Source organism: Neolamprologus brichardi, chromosome 12 (genome assembly GCF_056152115.1).
Source record: "Neolamprologus brichardi isolate AB-2024 chromosome 12, ASM5615211v1, whole genome shotgun sequence".
NCBI lineage: Eukaryota > Metazoa > Chordata > Actinopteri > Cichliformes > Cichlidae > Neolamprologus > Neolamprologus brichardi.
Window position 1 is genome coordinate 22,845,779 of NC_142115.1, and position 14,304 is coordinate 22,860,082.

General features: G+C 39.4%; 1 protein-coding gene across 2 annotated transcripts; it reads left to right on the forward strand.

The window, feature by feature from the left end:
• Positions 1–40: 40 nt before the first annotated feature.
• Positions 41–14,074, forward strand: hnrnpk (heterogeneous nuclear ribonucleoprotein K). Of its 2 annotated transcripts, XM_087849188.1 has the most exons (17): positions 41–114; positions 953–1,026; positions 1,147–1,300; positions 1,649–1,746; positions 2,067–2,123; positions 3,140–3,183; positions 4,736–4,808; positions 5,255–5,368; positions 5,555–5,683; positions 6,027–6,355; positions 8,145–8,192; positions 9,498–9,537; positions 10,665–10,680; positions 11,105–11,137; positions 11,233–11,300; positions 11,787–11,956; positions 13,224–14,074. In XM_087849188.1, exons 3-17 carry the CDS (start codon positions 1,243–1,245, stop codon positions 13,252–13,254), a joined length of 1,308 nt encoding a protein of 435 aa, XP_087705314.1. In that variant the 5' UTR covers positions 41–114; positions 953–1,026; positions 1,147–1,242; the 3' UTR covers positions 13,255–14,074. The 2 variants fall into 2 exon arrangements, with proteins under 2 accessions (XP_087705314.1, XP_087705315.1); XM_087849189.1 differs by lacking the exon at positions 8,145–8,192.
• Positions 14,075–14,304: the final 230 nt, after the last annotated feature.

Genomic DNA, 14,304 nt, shown 5'->3' on the forward strand with positions numbered 1-14,304 from the left:
CGTCTGCTTGAGTCGCTCTCCGTTCAGCCAATCAGCACACGGTGAGTCGTCTTATCATTTTATTTCCAGGTTCGGTGGAGAAGGAAGAGGCAACGAGCGAGGTGTTTGCTGCAGGTTTGTGTTTTGAAGATATATTTTTTGTGCCTTTTGTTGTTGAACTGCACAGCTACTATAATGAGAACTACACTTTTAATGTTTGTTTGTTCACTGTATTGCTTGTTTGGTGCAACCCGCTCTGCTTGGCTGCGTTTGTGCTGAACCGAAATTAAGGCAACATGGCGAAAGTAGCTAGCTGCTAGCGTGTGCGACTTAGTGTACTCTTTGTATTGATCGATTGGTTATATTTTAGCAACTCGTTCACGTTAGATCCGTGTCGCGTTGCTGTTCGCATTTGAAGAGCTAAGTGGTGCAGAGTAGTAGTGAAGTTTTAAATTTCAATGTGAGCGCAAGAACTCGAAGCGTTTCACTCCGGGCTGGCTAGCTCCGCCGGCGGCTAACCGCAGCTTAGGCAACGGTCCCTGTTAGCTTTAACCGGACCAGCTTACTTTCGATTTGGTCACCAGTTCACTATCTTTTGGCTGCTGTTGGTTAATATAGTATATATTACTTATATTAAACAAAACAAAACAACACTCGCCTTGTTGTTTTTAGCAATAAGTTATTTTTTGGTCTGCCATTATATGTTAGTGTTAACTATTTAACTCCTGATTATAAAGCTGACGCGGTTTCTCCCTCTTCAGCTAGACAAACCCCGTGCGTGATCACATTACAGCTGATAACATTTAGCAACGGTTTTCATTCTGATAACAGTGGTCTTAGTTGATTATCGGTCACTGCGGATAAAATATAAGAATTTAAACCCATCATTGGTGTTTACCGAACTGTCTTCTCGCGCTCTCTATTTATATGCCATCATTTCAGTATTTTAAATTAGCCTCTCCCTCTCTTTCAGGTCGCAGGAGTTGTTTGGTTCTTGCTCCGGTAGTTCCGCCTCTCAACACGCCCTTGTTCTCCTAATAAATATCGGTGAGTCTCTGGGATCGACCAGTTTCTTCCATGTCAGTCCTGCGATCTACTTTACTCAGATAATTTGTCTAATTTCTTCATTTTTTTTCTTGCTCTTACAATGATAACAAAAAACCTCAGCTCACAGGGGCCAGTTTTCTGCTTCTCCCTCCCAATTGCTACCATCTCTATCCCTGATCGAGGTGTTCAGCTCTTCTATTCTTCTGCTAGAAGACCATGGAGACAGATATTGATCAGCAAGAAGAGGCTTCATTCAGCAACACAGAGACTAACGGTAAAAACCTTATTTTAAAGTTTTGCATGTTGTTTAAATACATCAGATTTTGGACATGGTTGGCAAATCTGTGTATTTGGAGATTAAAGTAATTACTTTTTTATGTTACAGTAAGGGATCTAAATATTCACTGGTCTATGTTTAAAATTGTGTTTGTGTATTCAAAGAAGTCTTTTCTTTCTTAGATGTGCAGAGGGAGATTTGTATATGTTTAGCTTATAATGGGAGAACAGTTTGAAATCACTTTTCTCTTTCGACTGAATATTTAATTTATCTTGTTGAAGCGTGTGTGTGTGTGTGCACGCTGGCGCAGTGTTGTCATGCTGTGTTTTTATCTCCTTTTGCCAGGTAAGCGCCCCGCTGAGGATGCAGATGAGCAGAAATCATTCAAGCGCTCCAGGAACTCGGATGAGATGGTTGAGCTTCGCATCCTCCTGCAGAGCAAAGTAAATCAGCTCCCCTTTCATTTCACATTTCATGTTGAACCCTTATGTGATTATTTATATTTTTGTCTCATTCTTGTGGGTAGCCCTTCAGTAAGACTGACAATGTCTCCTACTCAGACCATTTTGTTTTTCGTTTTTTTAAATGTATTTTTTCATGGTTTTCTTTCTGTTCTCCTCATTACATTTATGCCTTTTGAATAATTAATTTCCAGGCTTCATTATATTCATACAATACTTCTCCTCACATTTAATTGTAATGTCTGTTAATTGCAGCACCATAATTAATATTTACTCTTCTTATCTGTTCTTTGTGTTTTTAGAATGCAGGAGCTGTAATTGGGAAGGGTGGCAAAAACATCAAAGCCCTGCGTACAGACGTGAGTACATCTATTCTATGCAGCCTGAATTTTAATTTTGTTTAGGATTTTAATTTTTTATTCTATAGTTTTTCTATCTCTATCTCCTTCTCTCTTTCCACTGGCCTCTAAAACCTGACTAGCCTCTCTTATGGGACAGCAGTTTTTGTTTATTAATTTTAATTTATTTTTTTAACAGTAATAGCTATTCAAATATATTTAAATATTTAGCTTTGGTATTTTCTTCCATGTAAACAAGGCAGTGCATAGCTGAAGCAAAGTTTAAAAGCCTCCTGTTCATTAGGTCCTCTGACAAACCATTTGGGGTTGTGTTTATCTTTGTTTTTTGTTTTGTTTTTCTTCTCACATAAACATTATGTAATCATCTAAGCTAAACTATCGCTAGGCACAAAGGCCCAATTTCATGTCCATTTGTTTCTTCACAATGATAATTTATTGTCACACTGCTGTTGTGGAAACACTGGTGCTCCTGTTAATTTAAATTTATGAGCACAGTGCTGAGTTTGTAAGGTCACCTGCTGCTTTTTCCCTTCTTTTTTGTGTTTAGACAAACAGGCCAGTTGTTAATTCATTGAGTTTCATTGACTTTCTCTAGCCCTCAACAATTTGTTGTCCCCCTCTTTTCTCACTGTCTCTGGTTTATTCCCCAACATTGAACTCTTCATGATAATGATATGCCATTACCCATTTTCCAATGTCACTTTTCCTCCTTTTCTCTCTTTGACAAACCAATCTCTGAGAGAATCAAATTAAAGTAACATTTGAACAGTGTAGAGCCTGTATATTAAAAATGTATTCCTCTTCCCTCTTCCCTCTCCCCTTGTTTATTATTTTACTGTTTACTTTTTTGCCCACTTCCTCCTCTGTTGCCCATGTTCTGGATGGCCCCTCCTGCGCCCGCCCACCTGACACCCTGGTTGGCCCTGCCCATAATCGTGCCCTGTCCTTAAATGGGCGCCTTACTTGATTGACATCTGTGCTCGAATGGCCCTGGCCCCTGCCCATGCCACGCCCAGTACAAAGCCAGTGTGTCAGTCCCAGACAGCAGTGGGCCTGAGCGGTATGTCCCTAAGCTCCTCCCTCTCACTGCCTGACTACAGGTCAAATAAACAAGAAGAGATGAATAGTCATCCTGCCTCTGTCCAGTCACTGTATTTTTAAACTACCTGTTCATACAATATATTAGCCTGAGTCAAAATGCCTAAATACCTTCATGTCCAAATCTGCCTGTTGATCCAGTAAAAGCCATGTGAACAACCTTTTATATGCCATTTTTAAAGTCACGTCAGCATTTAAACTTAGGCTGGTGTTGTCAGGGTTTTTCTGCCACTATCTTTTTAAATCTTTGCTATAATCTGTGCAATATGTCCGTGTGTTTTTGTGGTTTCTCTTTTGTTTGTTTGTTTTTAAATTGATCATCTATCCTCTTTATCTTTCGTGTTTTCACTTCCCTCCCCCTTTCAGAGTGGATATACTGGTGTTATTTTTAATTTTTTGTTAGTTTCATGTGCTCACTTGCTTCATCATCCCATTCCTTCCTTGTGAAGTCTTTTATATTGATAAACTACAGTAGTCCATCCATTCTGAAACGCAAAAGGCAAGCTGAGATTCAAGTGTTGTTTTTTTTTTTGTTTTGTTTTCCTTTCCTGTCTTCTGCTTTATCTGAACTTGGTTGACTGCTGAAGCCATTCAAAATACAGGATATCTCTGTCCTACTCATTTTTGCATTCTTTGGTTTTATATTTATTGCTTCTCCCATCCCCTTAAAAAGCAACCAAAGCAAACTCGAGTGGTGGCAGACTTCATTTACCATGGTGTAATCTGCTCTTTTACTCTTCAACTGCCAACATTCTGCTCCCATGTAAAAACTGTGCTTAAGTTTTCCTCCTCAGTAACTAGTGTTTATTGTACTGTCACTAGGTGGGTGTGGACACCAACATCTTAACTACAAATTGACTGTCCAAATTATTTATTTATTTATTTATTTATTTATTTATTTATTTATTTTAAAGAAAAAAGGTTGCGTGTAATTAAAAAAAAAAAAGCGATGGGGTTATTTATTTGATTTTCCTCTGCGCTTTTAAACGTACTGTTTTAGCGAATTTTGGGGTCTTTGTGGTCAAAATGTTTGTGGTTTGCATCCACCAAACTCTGCTTTAAGATTTTAGAGTTCTCTTTGGCACCATTGGTGCTCATTCCTGCCAGTTCCTCCTCAAACCTCCCTTGTCTCCCCTCTTCAGTGGTCACCAAATGCAGTCACTTTTCTTTGGGTCCTTTAATTTTGTCTCTTTGCTTTCCTTCTCTGGACAAAGACTTTCCTTTTCATTGCATTGTTTGGGTGCCAGCTTTTTGCCAGTTACAGAGGTTAAAAAACAACCTTGACCTAACATGTAAAGTTTAGAAAACAAACAAAAAAAAAACTGGACGCAAATATTTAATTTAGCTGTGTTAGTCTCACTGAATCATTATTTGGTGTTTGACAGTTTTTTTCTATGGCAAAAAGGGGGATGGTATGAATTCTATAATCTAAAATGTTGTTCCCTTCCTCCTGGGATGCCTTGCCGGCACCCCAACCCCACCCTCTAATTGTTACGCATGGATGAATTCTGAAGCATCCTGAGCATCAGTGCAGACATTGAAACTGTTGGAGAAATCCTGCTGAAGATTATCCCAACATTGGAAGAGGTGAGCACTTTTATACCCCTGTTTTATTTAATTATTTCTTTTTCCCCCTCTGAATTTTAAGTTATTGCAAAACTAGTTGCAAATGTGAGTTGCTTTGCAGAGATACTTTGAAAATTTCATATGCTTGTTGTAGGTGTGAGCGTGTTTGCTAGTATGTCGTTTTTAAGGTCAAACGTCACTGGTTTAAAGGCTTTCTGATTGCTTGTGTCGGCAGTCTGATGTGACTATGTATAGCACTGTTTCTATGTGCCTCTATCTACCATTAATTGTTTGGGGTTTTTTTATTTTTTATTTAAAGAATAAATATTCGAATTTTCCCTCTAAGCTACATTTTAGGTTGAGTATGCTCATGTGTTCCCATTGGCAATCAGGAGGTGTATGAGGTTCAGATGTAACGATGTATAAAATTTGTATAATGGTTTGAATATGTTAAATGTCCCGTGCAGTACCAGCAGTACAATGGGATGGATTTTGACTGTGAGCTCCGTCTGCTGATCCACCAAAGCCTGGCCGGTTCTATCATTGGAGTGAAGGGAGCCAAGATCAAGGAGCTGCGTGAGGTATCTTCAAAAAATGGAGATTTGTTTTTGTTATGTTTGTAAATTTTATATTATTCTTAGACTTGATTTAAATGCCATCTTTTGTTCATCTGTCTTTCCCTAATAAATGGACAGCCTTGGGATTTTGTTAAATGAGCATCTGTTTTCTTTGTCCACTCATGTGTGTGTGTCTGTATTTGTCTCCAGAACACAAAGACCAGCATCAAGCTGTTTCAGGAGTGTTGTCCCCAGTCGACAGACCGTGTAGTTCTGGTTGGTGGTAAAACGGAGAGAGTGGTGGAGTGTATCAAGACTATGCTGGAGCTCATATCTGAAGTAAGGTTATCTATTCTGGAGTTGTTTGTTTGTTTGTTTATTTATGTATTTATCTTTGCGGCTATTTATAATATTTAAAATATTTAATTAAAATATTTAAATATTTTCATATATTTATGAAAATTGCTGATCTATGGGAATTTTTTTTTTTTTTTTCTAAGTTGCCTTAGGTTTGGTTGGGAGTTTTAATTCAATATGAAATCTATGATAATTTCACAGAACTTAAACCATATAATAATAAATAATACGTAAATAATAATATTGTTGCACATGATCCCTCTGTTTTCTTGTAAATTAAATTGACGCTCTGGGCAGGCCTGAATGTTCTGTTTCCCTGTTTCAGGCTCCCATAAAGGGCCGTACACAGCCCTATGACCCCAACTTCTACGACGAAACATATGAATACGGTGGTTTTACCATGATGTTTGAGGAGAGAGGGGGTGGACGCAGACCAATGGGAGGTTTCCCAATGCGCGGTAGCCGGTCCAGCCATGGAGAGCGCAGCTTTGACCGAATGCCCTCAAGTAGAGGGGGACGGGGACCCATGCCTCCCTCACGTCGAGATTACGATGAAATGAGCCCCCGCCGAGGTCCTCCCCCACCACATCCGAGTAGGGTTGGTAGAGGGAGTAGCCGTGGACGCAACATGCCAATGGGACACCCACACAGAGGGTAAGAGATGAGCACAGATAACATGCAGTTTGCTCTCCTGCTTTGCTTTTTCTTGTGCACAAATCAGTCTTGTCCCAAGGCATTCCTACTTAAGTGAGTTTGTTATAATAAGAATACATTGCCCATCTTGTAAGCATTCACTGATTTGCTGAATACTATAGAGCTTAATGACTATAGAGATTGACAGACCACGTGACTTTCGCGCATTGCATGCCGGGTACTCGTGGCAAAACAATCAAAGCAATGCATCAAACGCAAGCATTTGCAGCACCGCAAAACGTTCATTCTCCGGTTCCAATACCTTCTTGCTTTTTCTTTGTCCCCCAAAAAAGTTATGTACAAAACAAAGGAGAACAATGCCGGTCAGTACAAAGACAGACTTGATGAAAAGTCAAAGAAAAGATATGAGGAAAAAATCAAAGGAGTGAAAGGGTCAGACCTTTACGAGCACACAGAGTGGACAAAAGACGTTAGCGTGCTGCCCAACTTTCACCACGCTCATATTTATAATTATACGATTCTTGGAGTGAGTGCATACACTCATGAAGTTTAGCAACTTCAGGTCACTGCAACAAGCCCAGGTACAGTTTACCGACGGATCGGTGCAGGGCCTTGAAATGCACCGTGTAGAACGAAAGACCATCGTACGAACAAAGGTAAGTTTACCAGTCTCACAAATAGTCTTCATAAATACACATTCGTTAACCGTTTATTAATAAGACTTTTAAGCTCAACAATAATTAATTAGTAGTGGAAATAATTTCTGGTTCGCATTACAGAAATGTAGCAGTGACAATAATATTGTATGCTGTAAACATACTGGGCAATTAGTGATACAAAAAAAACCTGTTTTATCCTGTGAATAAAAGTACATGTTTTTGTCAATGTACCATGGTAATAACAGAAGCGAAACGCAATATTGTGTCAGGACAATTCACTATTTATGCACAATAAACAAAGGAGCATAGTGTGACAATTTCTGTTCAGCGCCAGACTTGCTTGTAACCTATATCACCAATTATGTTATAAAAAATGACGTATTAACTACTACAAAACACTGACCTTTGTGGAAATTCTTGGAGCAGACTAACATGTGAGCTGGAGTGTTCTGGGACGTTATGTTTGGTCCTTGAATGGCTGCAATCCAGGCCATCCGTCGCCTCTTTGTTACTTCGGAAAACATGGCTCGAACAATTTCTCTTCAACGACGTAATCCGATAACAACCAATCTCTTTACCCGTCGGCTTCCCGTGGCTGTCATGCGACCAGCTATTGCAGTTATAATACAACAGCTTCTTGCCATTTTTTGTGTTTCCTTTTTATCGCTGTGTAATGTAATTTCAATTGAAAGCCTGCGTGCACTAGTACCGCTTGCCACGAGTTCCCAGAATCCTTTGCGGTTTTACCCCTGAATGACATCACATTTTAAATCTCTATATAAACATTTGAGTTCGAAGTTGAGTCCTTTTACTCCTGTTTAGCGCTTCTTGAGTTCGATATGTTTAAAAAACAGCAACTCTATATTCGAGAGCACTTGCTCATTTTCCTCCTACATGTCCATATACAGAGCTTAATCTCTTCAGGTGCCTTCTTTCCATTCAGATGCATTCTGTTTAGGGTCAACTTGGTTCAGTTGTCTTGTGTAAGACGAACTAAGTCCAGTATTCTGTATGTATGTAGGATATCATTTCATTAAGTGTATGTGCTCATCATTGTCTGGGTGTGTTTGTATCTTTTTTTTTGTGTGTTTATTTGTTTTTGCCGACCCCCATCTCCATCTTGCCCACAGAGATGATCGTTACTATGACTCGTACCGCGGCTCAGATGAGAGGTCAAAGTAAGTTTCTGCCCCTAAACCTTTGACTAAACCTCCTAACTAATCTCAACAGGGATACTTTGACATTCTGATTTTCAGTTGGTTTGTATTATCTGCATTTGTCGCATTATAAGTAGATGTTCTGTAATTCACTTCATGTTAACGCCAGTGGGATTTTGCCCATTGGTGTGTGTTTGGAGTGATTCGCTGCTGCTGAAAGCCTAAATTTACATTCACAAATGAAATGGACAATTTTTCTGGAGTTTATGAAAATTAATTGTTAAGGTATCCCCACATGTTTCCTCTGCTCTACACATTTTTCTGCTCATTTTTGAGAAACTAAAAAATTTACTCTTCTTTCGTATTGCTAACTACTAAATACTACGGTTTGTTTTGTAGTACCCTAACCTTCATTCACATGTTCAGCCCATTTACTTGGAGTGCTTTGTAGGACAGTACAGCAACACTGTATGACAAGCTCTTTATTGTGTTGGTAACACATTCATTGTGCTACTCATTAGATGGCTATTTTGTGGTGGTGTGTGAGGGTCATGTGCTGATGTGATGCTTGTCACTTACAGCCCCTGCTAAGGGGTATGCTTTCACATGGCAGCTTTTGATTTAAAATATTTTTAATATATAGAGATGTATAATGTTGCATCATTTTGGACTCTTAAATCCAACCTGAAATAAACCAATTTAAGAAAATTATGTTGGATGTCAAACTATGGGCGGGGCTATTAAAAATTCTAAAATGTAAGCTCTGCGATGACAAAACAAGAACAAAGCTATTATGAGACCCTGACAGTAGCCTTGTTGATGATATCTCTATGACTCTTTTTCTAGTGTCAAGATAGCTTTGATATTATTAACAAAATGTGGGGAAAGAGTGTAGCAAAAGCACTACATGATATTAGGTTATGATGAGACTTTAATCACAATATTAACATCTGTGCATGTATGTTTTTAAGAAAAGCAAAAGTACGAAGTACATCCAAATGTGTTTCTTCGGTCTTCTTTATTTTAGCTCAGTCGTGTAGTGGGGGGGAATTCAGCAGCCCTTGGCTCTGATCATCATCACCACCACCTGTCACTCCTCTCACCATAACACTGTCAGAGCTGTTCCTGTTACTGTGTGGGAAGATGGCTGAGAGGAAATGTGTTTATACTGTAATCTTGCTCAGCGTGTGTGTGCAGTTTGACCTGGACCAGAAATTTTCTTTGGAATGTTGTCAAGCATTTTTCTAAGCTTTTTCTATTTGTTTCCACCCCAACCCACATCTCCCTCTCTCTGTGTTTCTGCCCACCCCTCCCTTCCACCACCAGTGACAGAAGAGGCAGACCGGATCGCTACAGCGATAGCATGGTTAGTGACCCTTTGCTAAATGCATGCGGCTCTGGTACTAGCATCTCATTGGGTGCCAGCGTCCACAACCTAGCATACTTGTTGGTCCTATCGCCACACAATATGCTGTGATTGTCCCATTATCCTGTCATGACAATAATGGTTTATCAAGTCAGCATGTGATCAACTGCCATAACCAGAGGGATTTGTTTCTAGGTTTTCTTTCTGTACGTCTGTCTGATTGAGGCGAATTTCTTAAAATTTGGCACAAGTTTGTTTGAACTAGAGTATGAACTGATTTCATTTTGGCGGCCAAAGATCAAAAACAGTTTGAAACAGTTCATTATATATTGTGTAATTATGTAACCATGAAACTGATCATAAATGCCAAAGAGTATAAAATGGTTAAGTGATAACTTTTTACATAAGGGCAGGGCTGGGCAGGCATGGATGTAAATTGAAATTTGATTGGTTGGCGGAAGAATAAAATAACAAGGTGGTAATTCTAGTTGACATTACGTCGTCACTCATGCAAATGAATGTGCATACACTCAAATGAGCCATGGATCCAAGCTAGCTTTGGCATGGTGTAAACCATCCCACCAAATGACCGTAATCACCACAGCCGGAGACACCCCATAATAATCAACTATAATTGCCCTCTTACTGTGTACTTTTCACGGCCAGCCTGTTTTTCCTGTAAAGTGAGGGAGGGTGTTGGAAGGGTAGGGAGAAAGGGGGTGGCCATGGTTGGTTGCTAAGCACTAATAATGCTTTGTTGACAGACTGGAAGGTCTCTCTCCCTCGTTCTCCCTCTCCCTCTCTGAGAGCTGGCAGGATACTGCCTGCCGTTGCTCAGCAACAGCTATTTGAATTGCTTGTTGCCCTGGTGACAGCAGCAGCTGAATAGCAGCTGAAAATGGGGCTGATGGAGATGCAAGGAGAGATGGGGAGGGGGGATGGAGGGAGAGAAGGAGGAGGAGTCTGTATTATGGATGAAATACTGGGTGGCTTTTAGTTTAGTCTACTCCATGGATGCTGCAGCTTCAGCATCCGTGCATTTTTGCGTACGATCTGTGGGATGTAAAGATGAAAGGATTTCATTGTGCTGTATGTAACCGGTCTGTGTTTCTGTGTGTTTCTTACAGAGTGGCGGAGGATATGGTAAGTGCTAAACATCCTGTATTGTGTGACAAGGATGTGGTTACAATGCTGTTAACGTCTTAATCAACAGTGCAGGTTGGAGAATTCTTACTAATTTAGTGTGGTGACAATAATTTTCTCATATGTTACAAATATAAATGGGCTAAAAGGATATTGCAGCTAATGAATTTGGGATGTTAATTTAAATCTGTATTGTGAATTTTAAAGAAATTTGTTTGCAATGACATTTGATTTTAAACATGTTTCCAGCAAATGTTAAGGATTAGGTAGCGATTTAAATATGATTTAACACATTTCTTGATTTCTTTGCCATGTGTACCCACTTATGGGTTTAAGTTTAGTATCAAGGGGGATCATTTGAACAACTGTTGGCCTGTCTTGGTGGTGATCACTGAGTGTTCTTTTTGTTTCCTCTTCTGCTCAGATAACAGTTCCTCATGGGATAGCTACCAGTCAGGTGAGCCTCTACACTTCATCAGTCAATATGATTAGAAAAGATTGCTTTTTTTTTTTCTTCCCTTTTCTTACCTTTCCTCTTCTTCTTGCCATCAGGTGGTCGTGGCTCCTATAACGACATGGGTGGCCCTGTCATTACCACACAAGTGACGATCCCTAAAGATGTGAGTGAATGACAATATAGAACTGTAAACTTACACCTAAGGAAGATCTGTTTTATTTGTCTACTGTGCCCCATATTATAAAGATTGGAACTGTACATTGCAATACAAGCATGTTATCTGCACTCTGTTATTATCATTATGACATTTAAGTGGCATTTAATTTTGTGTGTGTGAGAGTTGCTGTTAGGTGTGCAGCAGCTAAAATTTGCCAACAGAATATCCACAGTAGACAAGTCATTTAATGTCTAATTATTGGTTTTATTAAAAAACTAAACACTACCTAAAATAATTTCAAGATGTATTTTCATTGATTCCCCCCCCCCCCCCCCCCCCCCTTTTTTTTTTTTTCCTGAGTAAAGTTTTTCTATGTTTTGCGTCTCCAATTTGGATTTGTCAACCTACATGCACCTTTAGTCACAGAACCTAAAATAATTTAACATTTTGCCCACCCCCTGTTCACCACCCCTCTTTTTTTACTCGGTACAGTTGGCTGGCTCTATCATTGGTAAGGGAGGCCAGCGGATCAAACAGATCCGCCATGAGTCTGGGGCCTCCATCAAGATTGATGAACCTCTGGAAGGTTCTGAGGACCGAATCATTACCATTTCTGGCACCCAGGATCAGATCCAGAATGCCCAATACCTCCTACAGAACAGGCAAGTCCTGACATAGGCTCGGTATATTCCAGTGACTTTTATCCTGTTTTCGATTTAGAAATTCTTGGTCTAGCATGCTAGTGGTAGTTATATCTTCAAGTTGTGTTTATAAGGCTCAGTAACTTGTAATGTTAGTTTCGAACTTTTAGAAAACCTCAGTCAAACTGTTCAGTGGTCAACTGACCTCTCATGAGTGAGGGTTGCATCATTAAAAGTATAATGCAGAAAGTGCATTCTTGTTTACTTATGCTGAGAAGAGCTGCTCATGTGTGGAAGATTAATTTTCCCTCAATTCATTGAACCTCACATTAATAGGGGAAAGGTTTGGTTGAGGTTGTAAATATGTTATATTGAAATTACATCCTGTTAGTCCACTTTTCGTTGGGTTTCTGAAATTCTGTTGCCTGCTGTCTTTTCTTCACTAACCCCCTTCCTTTCTTCCCATGCAACGTGCAACTAGTACAAACCTTCCTCTTACATGAAATGGCTGTGACGGAACAGACAAGCTTAACAGCTGTTGTACATATCACGTAACATGTTTATTTTTTTTTATTTATTTATTTTTTTTTAAGGGTTGATGTGATAGGCATATTTCGTTGACTGTCACATCTGTCCCCTGAAATATGATTGTTAAATTATTATGAAAAAAAAGCAGAAAAAAGAAAACAGTTCGTTTGCCATCAGAGCCGTTTCACTGTGAAGCAGGGAGTGGATTGATTCTTCCCCTGGCTGCTGCTGTGTGGAAGACTAGTGATTTTGTTGTTTTTAGTTAGAGCAACCGACAACAAATCACAGTCTGCCAAACAGCACAGGCTCCTCCTCTTCTGTCTCCCTTGGCAACCAGTAGGCACGTATAATACACACTACTTCCTTGTTGATGCTACTGCCCGAATGCTAATACAGCTGTAGACCTGCCGCCCTTTCTCTTGAGTAGGGTAGTGTTGCCATGCTAACTAACCCTTCCTCCCTCTTCCTTTCTCTCCTTCCTCCCTTTCAGTGTGCTGCACCTGCTTAGACACAAGGGCTAACCACACCCTGCTATTTTCCTCGTCTTCCTCATTCTCTTTCAGGCACTTCAGTCACATTTTCATCCTCTTTCCTCTGCCTCTCTCCTATTTGCTGTCTCTTTCCACTCCACATTCATGCTCCCACTCATATTTACAATACCATTGGCTTGCAATGTGCAACATTTCTTTTTTTTCTTCCCCCCCCCTCCCCCCCCGCCCTTGTGTGTGTGTTGTTTATTTTCTCACTCTTTTTATTTCAGTGTGAAGCAGTACTCTGGTCATTTGCTGTAGACCAAGGAGGCTCAAAGTGAAGAAGAATGAGATTGCCCCTCCTTCCTCAACCTTTCTGCCCTTCCCAGCACATCACCTTCAGACTATTCTGGATTGTGGATGTCTTTTGGTTTTTTCTTAATTTTATTTTTGTATTTTTTAATGAAATAAATGTCCAACATTCCTGTGCATAAGAGAAAATGTAGATGTTCTGCATTTTTAAGAGTGTAATCCATTAGTTTATCAGATACACACATGCTTTTTTCTAACACAGATAACAAATTATCCTTCAGACTTTTCACAGAAATAAACATAACCTTTATTTTTTGGATGGCTTTGTTTTTTTTTTTGTTTTTTTTTTTAAATGACGCGTGTGTGTTTGTGACTTGGTGGAAATCTATCTTTTGTGCGTACATGTAAGCACATGTCGGCGTGTGTGGGTTTGGTGTGCTTTCTGTAGTCTATATTGGTTCCTTCGCACCCAGTCGTACTACATTACCACTCTGTGCAACATGCAGAACGTAAGCTTATTCTTTTTATTTTATTTTTGAGAACTGTCAGACTGGGTTTTTGGGATGTTTATGTTGGGATTTGTGTGAATATAGCAGTTGTCTGATGAAACAGCTGAAATCTTTGATTTTTTTTTTTCCTCACAAATGGGGAAAAATGTAGCTAGAAATTTGTTGGCATTTTATTAGAACGTTGGAAGGAGAAGAGAGAAAAAAAAAAAGGATATTGAACCTCATTGTCCCTGCAGTTTCCTGCTCTCCATGTGCCCATGCTGTAGACTCCCCATTTTCAAATTATAAGATGAATAAAGATGATGCCACTTTTTACTAAATCTTGAACTTCTGTTTTTATTTATTTATTTTTTTTAATTCACATTTCTGGTCAATATCAGTTTCTAAGTGTCTTCAGTTCAATGCTGTTTTATTAATATACTGCCTAACACAACAACAGTTGCTTAAAGGCACTTTATATTGTATGATAACAACCCAACAATACTGCAGGCATGTGATTGAAGAGTGAGTATGTGAGTACAACCTCAGATGAACAACATGACATATCACA

What these genes read in the sequence shown, in the direction of transcription:
- hnrnpk (XM_087849188.1), top strand. Translation starts at nt 1,243, where the DNA reads ATGGAGACAGATATTGATCAGCAAGAAGAGGCTTCATTCAGCAACACA. An exon ending in TCAAAGCCCTGCGTACAGAC is followed by an intron (nt 2,124 to 3,139) that starts GTGAGTACATCT and finishes TGCCACGCCCAG; the next exon opens with TACAAAGCCAGTGTGTCAGT. An exon ending in GACAGCAGTGGGCCTGAGCG is followed by an intron (nt 3,184 to 4,735) that starts GTATGTCCCTAA and finishes TGAATTCTGAAG; the next exon opens with CATCCTGAGCATCAGTGCAG.